The sequence below is a fragment of the Eurosta solidaginis genome, chromosome 3, assembly GCF_040869045.1.
Source record: "Eurosta solidaginis isolate ZX-2024a chromosome 3, ASM4086904v1, whole genome shotgun sequence".
Taxonomy (NCBI): domain Eukaryota; kingdom Metazoa; phylum Arthropoda; class Insecta; order Diptera; family Tephritidae; genus Eurosta; species Eurosta solidaginis.
The window spans coordinates 48637902-48651421 of NC_090321.1; the positions used below are offsets into that span (position 1 = coordinate 48637902).

The 13520-nt window shown below is 35.6% G+C and overlaps 1 protein-coding gene across 8 annotated transcripts in view; it reads right to left on the minus strand.

The window, feature by feature from the left end:
• The window catches only part of par-1, a 262434-nt gene that overhangs the window by 66883 nt on the left and 182031 nt on the right, over positions 1-13520 (minus strand). For 4 of the 8 annotated variants that reach the window (XM_067771598.1, XM_067771597.1, XM_067771602.1 and 1 more), the window contains 5 exons: positions 12287-12399; positions 12031-12211; positions 5705-5852; positions 4463-4590; positions 4224-4386 (listed from right to left, as the gene is read on the minus strand). In XM_067771598.1, the coding sequence (XP_067627699.1) occupies positions 4224-4386; positions 4463-4590; positions 5705-5852; positions 12031-12211; positions 12287-12399 (733 nt within the window). Of the gene's footprint in view, positions 1-1086; positions 1198-4223; positions 4387-4462; positions 4591-5704; positions 5853-12030; positions 12212-12286; positions 12400-13520 lie in introns of all 8 variants that reach the window. The other 4 variants (XM_067771596.1, XM_067771600.1, XM_067771603.1 and 1 more) reach the window with 3 other exon arrangements.

The window sequence follows — 13520 nt, forward strand, 5'->3', positions numbered from 1 at the left end:
AGATCTAGGGGGTGGGTGGGCTTGATGGCCTAGAAGGTTTCATGTGGTCATATTAAATCGTTCCCAAGATGGCCGGGCTAGTGCCGTAATGGTGCTTGTTACCAGCAAAGGACCATCCACATCGGTAAGACTCAACCCAAAACCTTCGGGGAGTGTCCTTATCTCTACAACAACAACAAAAACAACAGCAAAAGGGCTCTCCTCCCAGGAACTTAACTATAGCTATATAATTTATGAAACAATTTACCACACAATTTTACATAATGAATTTATAACCACAATACTTTTTTGTGAACCCATTCATTGTATGGAAAGCGATGGTAATGTGAAATCAATCCAATTCGCTGTGCAGAAAAATGTCAAGTCAAAAGAAAATTAGAATTATATGGAACGAGCCTGACCCGAAGTCTCTTATCAAATATCAACAGAAATCAGCTGTTCTATTAACTTACAGCTTGCGCTGCCATCTAGCGTACAAACAGCTTGCGCTGCCAATAGCAACTACCGGTAATGCAGTGCAAATATTGACAATAGTGCCACAGTACAAATAGATTTCTTTGTGTGCTCACAATCGTTTAGTTTTAACAAATTATTTTAATAAAATATAGGTAAACAAAAGCACTACGACCAAAATTTCCCAAAGCTCGCTAATAGCCCGAATCTCTATCTTTACAACCAAAACTTTATTTATAGATTTGGATTCTAAATTAGAGCGAAAAAGGGACCCGTACATAAAAATTGCAATTAGAAATAATATATATGATTTATCAAGAAGTAATCAGCTGATGGGATAACACCACCTGGTACTGAGTTCACCTTGATTATGTGGGATGTATATAAAAATCTTGCTGATAATTTCAAAACTTGTTCTGAAAATTTTCAATTTTTGCTGTTATTATATTTTTTAGATACGCCTAACTTTGGCTAGCCTTGTGTGAGTGCACCTTTAGTATAATTACGCTAAAATGTACAACAGGAAAAAATAAAATAGTTTGCTAAATGGTATACATTGTAAGGCTAATATAATTGCATATACATACATATATTTACTATATATATTTCTTTATATGTTGTTATGTCTTATACCTCGTTCCGAGTGTTTCATTGGAAAGAGCGACTCCTCCCTCAGCGGTCGAGCCAGGGCTGGAGACAGAGGCGCTTTTAACGTGGCCTTTTCCTGTAGAGTTTGCAGATCCACTATTCGTGCGTTTTAGGGAAAGATGAATTCGAAAAAAAAAAATCGAATGGACAAAATGGTATTTCTCTTAATTTTTATCTTTTGCTTTCGTAAGAAGAGTGCTTTACTAAATAACAAGCAAAATTGTGGAAGTGAAAGTTAAAAGGGAGATAGTATTGAAAATACATAAATTTACATATAAATGTATGAAGACTATGAAAAAGAGCACACGTTTTTGCTTAAAATAATTTTTTTTTTACTTTATACAAAATAAATAGACGCGTTATTACTTTCACTTATGTATTTGTAGATATGCAGTAAATTTATGAAAAATATTATAAAATGATGGCATAAAAATGTGTATATACAGCAAATATGTACACAAAAAGAAGATGCGTGTAATCAAAAATATATAGAATGAAGACATTTATGAGAATTTTTAGGTATTACATACAAAATAGAAACCATACAATTTTCGTAGGCACATATTTAGAACAAATAACGCTGTAGCTTGTTTTTAGATGTAATAAACATATTAATAACACAATAACTGAAAAATTTTAAAATAGACAAGTCTCGAATTGCAATTCAATCCATTAAAACTGGCTCAATTGTGTAGGGTGTAGTCGCTTTAGTCAAATAAAAAAGAAATAAAATGCATAGGATTGTCTTATGTCTTGAGAAGCGTATGCTTTATCGAATATGCTTAAAGTTGCCATTTTCATGGAATTTTCTGACAGTTGTAAAGTCAAATCGCTAGTAAATTTGAAATTATTAGAAAACACATTCGCTCTACAATTTATAATACCATCCACAACTCTTACTAAGGGGTGTTGACGAAAATTTGAGAGTTTTGTTTAACTTGCTTAGTTTAAAATCCACGAGCCGGACCCGTGCGCATCTTGCGCAACCAATACAAAAGTCTCTTATCAAATATCAACAAAAATGAGCTGTTCTATCAATCAATTAAAAGTTACAGGTTGTGCTGCCAACTGGTGTATGGTAGCAACTGCCGGTAATGCAGTCCAAATATTCACAATAGTGCCATAGTACGAATAGATTTCTTTGTGTGCTCACAATCGTTTATTTTTAACAAGTTATTTTAATAAAATATAGCCAAACAAAAGCACTACGACCAAAATTGCCCAAAGCTCGCTAATAGCGCGAATTCCCATCTTTACAACCAAAACTTTATTTATAGATTTGGATTCCAAAAAGGGACCCGTAATAAGTAATATATATGATGATTGTATTGAATCGGAAGGCGCTGATTTCTATGTCGTTGTCATGCTAAACTTCATTTGTAGTTTCTGTTTAAAAAAATTATTATGATTTTGAGGAAAATGCCTTCGATTTCCAAATTCAACCACATATAGATGAAAGGTAGTAGAAGGATTTCGTTGATTATGAAAAAAAGCGCTATACAGCCTTAAAGACAAATTAAATTATAAAGATAGGATAAACCGAAGTAAAGCCGCCGTAGAGATGAATTTCCACCAGTTATATCAAAACATAAAGTGCAAAAAAAAAGTTGGGTCACGAGAATATATATTCTAGCAAATATTTAAAATAAAGTCTTAATGCCGCTGGATGATTCGAAATTTCAGCAAGAAATTATACTGTGACGAATATTGCATCACTAAGCTGTTAGTAAATAATCACACAACAAAAAAAACACGAAGCAGCCACTCTTATGTACATGTACACATTAAAGCTAGCAACACTTATGTAGAACGTGACGAAGAGCTATCTCACACACACACAGATGCCGTCATCAGCCGAAGTAGTTACTCACACATACACACACATATGGCTATAAACTACAAATATGCATGTACTCATATAACTAATTACCAAGCAGGAGATAGAAGAGTTCTAGAAGGTGAAACGTCTAGATCTTTGGAGAAAAATGCAAACGAAGCTACGGTGAGTATAAAAGCAGCGCAAGCTGAACAATCAGTAATCAGTTTGATTTAAACACACTATCAGTTGCGAAGTGAAGCATAATTGTGAAGTATAATTGTACTACTCCCAAAGTAGTCTAATAAAGACATTTTGCAAAACAGAATATTGGAATGATTTATTCAACAGTTTAGCGATTCGAACGTTAGTAGAAGGTTTCAAATAAGCGGAATTCACAATACATATGTTTTAGACGATGAAGGTTATTTTCCTTTCAGTAAATCTCAGATTTTCACTAGCTTGCCTCCTATGGAAGCAGAGGAAGAGGGCGTCCCCTGCCCCGCTGCTGGAAGGACCCGATGGAAAACGATTTACATTCCTTTGGTGTGACCAATTGGCGCCAGTTAACCCAGCGAAGAAGTGAGGCGGCCACAATATTTTAAACAGTTAGGGCCAATTAAGTATGTAAATCTCAGGTTCCTGGAAATGATCGGTTTTTGTTTTTATAGTTCAAACATAAATTTGAACCAAAGGTAATGAATGCTCTACATCGCAATATCCGAAAGAGAAATTTCTAAGGCTTGGTTCAATGCTAGTGCCCTTGCAGTAAATCAAGAAGTGTACCAGAAGGAATGTTTGGAGAAAAATTTGACACCTTTACTCAAAATATACCATTCTGATGATAACTACGTCTTCTGGCCTGACAAAGCTAATGTCGTTGAAACGGCGGATTTCTTAAGTTAGCAAAAAATTTATTTTGTGCCAAAGGAAGAGAATCCTACAAACTTATCCCAGTGTCGTCTAATCGAAGATTTCTTTGAAAATTTAAGTTCGTTGGTATATAAGAACAGCTCGGAAGCCAAAAATTTTGAAGAACTCAAAAAAGAAAAGTGGCTAGTATTCAAAGAAGTACGATGGACCTTTTGCAACCATACATTAATTTTTCTCAATGTCCTATAATTTAACAAGATAAACTATTGTTAGCTTACGTTAAAAAAAAAAAACTAATTTTCAAAAACATTTTCACTTTTTGTCATCAACCATTAGTTTAAAAAAAAATATGTCAATGTAGAAAAATGACACGAAAGCCAAGTGTATTTAGTTGTTGTTTGCTCTATATACAAATATAACACTAATCACTTACTTTGTTTCCGATGGCAATGCATTCGTTTTTTCAGTTGATGAAGTCTTTTCATATAATGTAGTTGAACGACGTGGTATCATGCCGCTTGGGCCAACAGTAGTGCGATTAGTATTTGTTGTATCGTATTTTGTTGAAGTTCGTGGCTTCGCAGGACTGTTCAAGGCTGCAAAAATGTTAACAAATATTTTTTGTTTAATACTTTTTTGCAATAATTTTTATATATTTAAATTTTTACTTACTTGCATCTGCGGTTGTTAAAAGTTTTTGGGTGGCTGAAGTGGGTCTATGATTTTGTACTGCCAATCTCGCAGTGTTTTCCTTTATTGTAGCCGAATCAATTGTATTCTGACGTTTAAAGTTGCTGCTACTGCAAGAGAATGAAAATCAAGCGATAAAGAATTAAATATAATTGATTACAAAATTTATAAAACCCATATATCAGTATCTAGACTACTACGCCTTCCTTAAATTAAGCAACAAATAATTTGGTGAAAGTGCCAAAACCGGCTATTTAACTACATTTGTTCCCCAGCTCTATTTCGAAACGCTATTCAAACTATATCTACTTCTTCGTGTCATCTCTGGGACGTGGGGTGCGTGAAATTTGCTCTTTCAGTCTCCATATTCAGCGACTGTATCGCTTTGCCTCTGCCAAATCTCTCTTTAGCGATGTTCACCAAAGTGCTCCTGGCTGCCTACTTAATTATTGTGGGTAGAGGCGTAGCTGGAGCAACATCTCCACTGCCGCCGCCGGGCATGTTCGCATGACTCCCGTAATGCAGACACACGCCAAGCGTTGCAGCTTGGTGAGTGATTTTTGTATGGTCATCATACTTGTACTATGGTGGGGCTCATTATCATCGTGTACATTCATCTTAGGACCTTGGGGCTGCACCCCCGGATTTTCTGCACACCATTATTGTTCTTGTAGGCAAAGCTCCTTGCATATTGCACAAAGGTTGCTCTCAAATCTGCCTCTTACAATTATGACTATATAGTCCGCGTACTCCTGAGAGCAGATTCCATTTTCTGTAAGCCTCTGTAGATGTTCATCTACTATCCGCATCCCCAACAGGGGTGACAGGATCCTCTTCTGAACATCGCTTCGTGGTCCTAATCTGTCCTGTGTCATCTTCCAATTAAGGTTTCGGATTGGCCTTGAACTTCTCTTCTCTCAAGCGCCCGCCTATTAGTTCTTGCAGTTCGCTAAGGAAATAAAAATATTTGACTAAAAGTATGCACAACAAGCGTTTCAAATGTTGCCTTTCATTGAACTATATTAAGATATTAAGTAAATCAAGCGAAAACAATACCAAAATCCAATGGATATATAATAAATTTTTTTAGTTTATATTTTTTGAAAATTGAAGCATTAAAAACTTGCACTCCTTTTCATCCTACGCGTTTCGGTATTATTCTTCTTCACGGAGTCTACGGTATTTGACTTAGTAGGTAAAAATAGAAATTTAAAATTTACTTACATTGAAGAACGTTCGGCGGATGACCCCGAACCGGTACCACCGTAATTGTTGTTGGACGGCACCACATTTATAGCACCAGGAGCGGCTGTAGCTGCAACAGTTGCTGCATTTGTTGGGCCAACACCTGCGATAAAACGTTGAAAGATTTCTAAACATCATAAAATTATGGTTTTTACTGATTTATGAAATGTGTGTCGAGAATGATTTTTGAAAAAAGAAAGAAAAACTTTGCAAATATAAGTTAGTTTCTGTATTTAATTGAAATAATGTACAAACTTTATTATCCACACCAATGTATATTAGTTTGAAAAAAATAAATAAAATGTCAATCAAGTATAGGTAGAGCTAGCTGAATTTGTAATATGGATTACAGGATTTACAATTTGTTAAATTATTCAGATATTAAGTAGTACTTAGTTAAGAAATTGATATTAAATTTAACTTTAGGTTAGGTTAGATTGAACAGGCCGGTCCGTGCGGACCTCACATAGACTGCATAAGTCCGTGGTGTGTTACCAGAAGTTTGTTCAACGACCAAACTGAAAACCCCACCAAAAACCAGGACCTATGGCTCAGTCCTCTTGGCAAATATTAGAAGCTTTCTACAACCTATGCCACTTGCTTTTTCTAGATCTGACAGCTAAGTCACTCCAACAGCTGAAGTCTTAACCTGGCGATCGTTTCCCCCCGAACGCGCATCTCCTACATCTGATATCACTGAGAAGACCATATTTAAAGGCACGTCACGCCAGAAGACGAGTGTCCTGTCACATTACCCATCATGAGCCTACAGTTCCATCTTTTCAATGATAAGAGTAACTTAGTTAATATACGATTATAATACCTGCACAAGCCCCGTTCGTGGCTTCACACCTTTCCTACTTGGTCGATCATGTGCAGCTCTAGCCTTTTTTTAATCTCTATTTTCAGGACCAGTATAGATGTATTATTTTCCTATCCTGATTCTTTCCAGCGACTGCTTACACACTGGCACACACACTTTGCGAGATTATTGCCTTAATTGCTGCGGCTGCAATTTAAGCTATTTTCCTCCAGTATTTCTACTGCTTTAATTACGGCTACTTTTTCCGCCTGAAAAACATCACAGCCACCTGGTAGGTTGTTTATTTCCGCATCAGCGTAGTATGCCGTAGACCCTACTCTTTCCATTACTTAGAAACCGCCGGTGGAGACGTGTATCACCTCGTCTGCAATTTAGCGACCTTTCGCTAACTTTTCACCTCCATTGTGACTCTGAGAACCTCTGGAAGCACAGGTAGTAAACAAGGTAGTTTGTTCGTCCAATATTTGATGACGCTATACTACTATGGTCGCTCAAGCTGCCCCGCAGAACTGAGTCTCGTTACAGTTGTTAACGCTATGTTCATCGTCACCAGGTCTACTGGTGGAATGTGCATAATGGTATAAAACCCCGACTGTTTTCAGCGCTACCGTTATGCTTAACATTGATAGCTTGCATACCCCATCTAATTTTTTGAGGTATATTTTTTTTTAAGTGTCCGTCCACCAAACAAGGACTCCATAGTATAGAATAGGCTTTACAATCGCTGTAAATATGCAACGAGGGAGGGCGATTGACCAGACCCCACGTACATCCTAGGATTTTTTTACATGTATAAACAACAAACAAACACAAAACGTTTAACGCACCAAAACAACAAACCCACAAAGAAGGTCAAACGACTAAAATTACGTAATTTTACCTGCCTCAGTCAGCTATACAAATCGATCAGTAAAAACCACCCTCGGTTCTGAATGAACACACGGCACATACACATAACTAAATATACAAAAGCATCAATTTTGAAAATACCTGCTCATATACTTACGAACTATAAATACAGGACAAACGACAACAACAGATCAGAACGAAAATCGACACTGATGATGGCACAACGCCGAAACTGGTTTGTCTCGAAACCAAATTTGGCAAGGGATGGCGGAAACTCGTTCCAATACACATCATGCCGTTGAGGCCTTCTTCACTCTCTTTTCTACTTTGAGCTCGCACGACAACTTCCCTGCAAAAATCGCGAGTACTCCATGCATGCATGTATGAAGTACTCGCTATGGACCAACCGAGTGCTCCAAAATTAACCACAATTCATACAAAAAATATGGTCCAATTAACATTGCGATGTCCTAGGACGGGACCATATACTCCAGCTCCGCATTACATCAGAGTAATCCATGGAGTACCCACAGTCAAATAAACATCGTGTAGTGATTAAATAAATAAAAAATAAATGTAAGGCGCGATAACCTCCGAAGAGATTTAAGGCCGAGCTTCTCTTCCAATTTGCGTCGTGCTCCTCATGATTTTCCTACAAATTGGCCGGACGGGACCTACATGTTTTATGCCGACTCCGAACGGCATCTGCAAGGCAGATGAGTTTTCACTGAGAGCTTTTCATGGCAGAAATACACCCGGAGCGCTTGCCAGACACCGCTTAGAAAAATTGTCTTCTAATTGAAAAACCTTATTTCTAAAATTTCGATGTTGCTTTGCCCGGGGCTTGAACCCAGGGCATACGGTGTGGTAGGCGGAGCACGCTACCATCACACCACGGCGGCCGCCATCGTGTAGTGATTACAATCGTTAAAAACGAGCAATGATCGGCTTACAATATGTTCGTGTAGAAACATGAGTTCGTCAATTGCTGCATTACAGTGGAGTACAATGGTAAGTACTCCAGTGGACCACATGATCCAACGATTTTTGCAAGGGTTATTGTCTAAAATTATTCCTACATATTGTGTACAAGGTTTCTGCTGCAGAATCATATCTCCTAGCTTATGCCTACACCATTTCGGGACCTTATACCTACTTGTAAACAAGACTACATCCGTACGCCGTGGTTGGACGGGCCCCACATCAAACCGCCTGAGCAGTTGGTTGATAACCAGCGTCCACAGCAGACGTGATAATACCCCAGCGCTGCGGCGTGGCCCTGTTCTCCGAATTTTGGGCCTCATACAATCCCCACTGCGAGGCTATCTTCCTGCAATTAAGCATGCATGATCGCCTGTTTACAGACATTGTTGAAAGTCTAGCAATGTCTAAGAAGATTCCTAAGGCGAGCTGATTATATTCCAAGGCTTTCTCTACGTTTATAACAACCAAAAGCAGTGCCGTGTTTACCGACTTGCCTTTGGTGTTGTGGAGCACAGTTTTCCATCCATGTTGAACTTTGTATACACATATATCAGACTCTAAAAGGGTTTGAGGAAAAATTATTTTAAGCTAATGGGTATATAATCTTTGGGATATTAAAGAATTTAACTCCCTCAATGAAAATTTAAATGTCACTTTGTAAGGAGTAATTAATATCCGATCAAACGTGCAATATCTTACACTAAGCGCCAGAAAGTTATCACAAAAATATTACATTATTTATCTATACCTTATACTCGTAATATTAGTTTGAAGATATGAAATGTTTTAAAATGTGGCCTTACTATAAATGAGGAGCCTCCATATCAAAAGGCAATAATTGCAACAGAACAGTTTCGAAAAAAATGGAGAAAATGTAATAAAAAAAATGTAATGTCTTAGTACAAATATTTAATGTCAACTTTTAGTAAGTTAGACCAATTTTCTTTTAACTTTTCACATACTGCCTTGAAGATACTGGATGGAGAACATGATTATCTCAAAATGTATGTGCACTTATTGCGTTTTGATATGGAACACTTCAAATGTTATGTAAATTATGCTATACAGTACACTGAAAGAAATGGTGCTAGTAAAATCAACAAATCGGTTCTGTTGTTCTTGACTTAACGAAGATTCGGTGAAATTGATCGAAGTATGGTTAAATTGACAGATTCTCAATCAATCAAACGGATTTTTCTGTTAACACAACTGATCTTACAGGTCATTTCAACAGCGAACAAGAGTCAATGCATGAGCAAATTTCAAAGAGAATTTTACACTCACTGTGCTCTCTACTTTGTACTGATGACGATGGTGCCACTTGTTAAAAAAACCAAAATTAGAAAACCACCAAATCGAAAAAAGGCACAAATTGGAAAACAACAAAAAAACTAGTTTTTCAGTTATCAATACAAAACGAAAAAACCCTCTTTTGAATTTACTGTGCATAACACTACAAAAAATTATGCGATACGGGGACACCTATTTACCGGGTACAATTTTGCAACTTCCCTCCAAGAGAAATGCAAAATTGCGCCCTCTTGTTGCAAAAGTTTTGTTTGAAAGAACAGGATTTTTCCAAAGTTAGTAACATTTTGTTCAAGTTTTTACGAATTTTCACTCACGTGAAGGAATGTAATAAGATAATAAAAAAATTTTGAGTTGTTTTGGAATCGTTTCAAAATAAAGTGTTACGAGAATTAAACTTGCCGAACTACATGTAAAGTTACTCCTTCTAGCGATTTGATTCTTTACATTTCTATAACTTACAAGTTCCCTATTTAAAATGTCATGTCAAACATTTATACTACAAGTTTTGTTCGAAACAATCAAGTGTGGCAACTCTACATGCGAGAGGAGAAATTGAGAATGAGCTGCAACTGAAAGAATTGAGAATCAGTTTCGTGACTACTACGAAGTTCAAAACTATAAATTAAATAAATTATAAAAAATAAAATTTGGTGAAAGTGCGTTTAATAAAACAAAATAATAAAGTGTATAATGTTCAATGTGTGCCAGCATATATGATGTACGCCCAATTGAAGTTCGGTTAGCAAGTACATACTAACATACAAGGATATATCGCTCATTTACCTCAATAGTGTCATAACTGAAAAAACACAATTTTCCAGGAGAGCCATTCAAAGATTTTAACTGCCATATAGAGGCATATTTTCATTTCTGTAGCCCGTTGTAAATTTTTAACTGATCACAAAGATTTTTTTGTAACACATAGATCATGATATTGGGTACGTTTATATGTTATTAACTCAAATGTCATGTTTTTTGAGTTATGACACTATTGAAGTAAATGAGCGATATGTAGTTATTTGTCCGATTTTTGTTTTAAATTGAGAGAAAATGGAAACATTTTATATCAAATGTGCGTATACAAATATAAATATAATTATAATATAACAATATAGTAAAAAATTTTGAATAAAAATTTGAAATAAAGTTCTTGAAACCGACGCCAATGTGGTTTAACAAACGGTGCAGTGCCGTTCTTTTCGCTAGAGCATGTACTAACGCGTGTGTGAATATGTATGTAGTAAGCATGCCTATTTATGTATTCACATATTTACGTATATATATGGCAACATAATTTCGTACAAAGCTGTCAATTGTAATTCGGAACAAGTTTTGTTTATTTGAATTCAGATTTAAGTTATTATTATTTTAAATAAATAAATGTAAGGCGCGATAACCTCCGAAGAGATCTTAGGCCGAGCTTCTCTTCCAATTTGCATCGTGCTCCTTTTTTAATCTTTCCTACAAATTGGCGGGACGGGACCTACTTGTTTAATGCCGACTCCGAACGGCATCTGCAAGACAGATGAGTTTTCACTGAGAGCTTTTCATGGCAGAAATACACTCGGAGTGCTTGCCAAACACTGCCGAGGGGCGAGCCCGCTTAGAAAAAATTTCTTCTAATTGAAAAACCTTGTTTCTCAAATTATTTTAATTAATATTACTAAATATAGCAAAAAAATTATTAGAAATGAAATGGATTTATGTGTAATTTATACAAATAAAAAACTACGTAAGTTTAAATATATATTAATCCGGCTTTTATTTTTTCCACAGGTATTAATGTCATATGAACAGAAAACTCTGTTGATGTAAAAGTTTAAGCTATTAATCTAGAAAAAACAGAAATATCTGTTATTTCAATAGATTCACTGGTAGTGTCATTTCGATAATAAACTCTGTTAATTTAACAGTTTACGCTGGTTATTTCGAATGAATAAAAATCTCTGTCTCTACGGCTTTCGCTGTTAATCTCACCTTAACATTAAATATGTTAATTTAACAGTTTGCACTAGTAATTTCAAAAGAACAGAAATCCCCTTCATATTAACAGTTTTGAAGGGTTTTCTTAGAGCGACTGTAATAATTGTTAATTTAACAAAACAAAACTATGGGTAAAATATAATTAAAAACCCTTTTTTTGTTTATTTTACTGCTAGAACGGTCAATTACGAATCAACGATCTGTGCGCAGTTGATTCAACATCTTGTTGCGTTGGATAAAAATTGACAGAAATTTTGGTTGATTTTACCAGTCTTTTTCTTTCAGTGTAGTATATTCATGTATATATGTATATATACAAATCTGCTACAATTGAAGCATATAGCACAATACTTACGTAACGTTTCAGCGCCAGATGAAGCACGCCGACTTGGTTTCGTATTTGAAGCGGAAATACTTCGATGAACGCCACGATGTGTGGGACTTTGAGCGGTTGAGTTCGTTGTAGCTGCCGCATCAGTACCACCCATGTTACGCAACGATAGCGATGAACCAGAACGTGAACCATCACTTTCAGGCTTTAAAAAAACAGATAAAATAGGAAATAAGAAATATTTATTTTGATTTTCATTTTATTATTTTTGGAGACTTACATCTGTGTTTTTTCTGCCCAATAACAGATAAGTAGCAAAGACGTCATCGTAACGTACTTGAGATAGTGAAACTTCAATATCCTGCCTGTTGTAACCCATTGCCACTAAAGCCTCTGTAGATGTGTGTGTGTTTATAAACAATTTTGAAAGATAAATTGATTATTAGTTTTTGTATAACTGTTTTTTTTTTTTTGATAAAAAAAAATAAATAAAATATGCATACACAACTGAGTTTGTTAAATTAACTTTTTTTTTGACATTTACTAATTTAGTAACATTTTTGCTAATATACATATGTATGTAGTGGTAGCAGCTCTTAACACGTTTGAAGATTTTGATATATCATTTTCAGTCAAATGAAGCTTTTTTCAAGTAAAATTAAACTTTTTCAAATAAAATTAAACTTTTTTTCAAATAGCTTGAAACTTTTTTCATTTCAAACGAAACTGTGTACTGTGGTAGCTACATATATCTCATAAAACTTTCGCATAACAACGTAACTCATATTTTGTTTGAAGAAAGGCCTGCTTAAGACTTTCATTTACAAAATTCCTATCTCAGAAATTTGCCAAATCACCCTACCTGAGCATAAATTCAATACATTTTGACGTGAGAATTATGACAGAAAATTCAGGGAAAGGGAGTTTTTGTAGAGTACTGAGATAGGGTATTTTTAGCAAACATATTCTAAAATAGGCGGCCGTGGTGTGATGGCAGCGTGTTCCGCCATCCATACAGAAGATCCTGGGTTAACGCCCCGGGAAAGGCAACATCAAAGTTTTAGAAACAAGTTTTTTCAATTAGAAGAACACGAGCCGGACCCGTGCGCATCTTGCGCAACCAATATAAAAGTCTCTTATCAAATATCAACAGAAATCAGAACAGATCAATCAATTAAAACTTACAGCTTGCGCTGCTATCTAGCGACTGCCGGTAATGCAGTGCAACTATTCACAATAGTGCCATAGTACAAATAGATTTCTTTGTGTGCTCACAATCGTTTATTTTTAACAAATTATTTTAAAACATTTACTAATTTAGTAACATTTTTGCTAATATACATATGTATGTAGTGGTAGCAGCTCTTAACACGTTTGAAGATTTTGATATATCATTTTCAGTCAAATGAAGCTTTTTTCAAGTAAAATTAAACTTTTTTTCAAATAGCTTGAAACTTTTTTCATTTCAAACGAAACTGTGTACTGTGGTAGCTACATATATCTCATAAAACTTT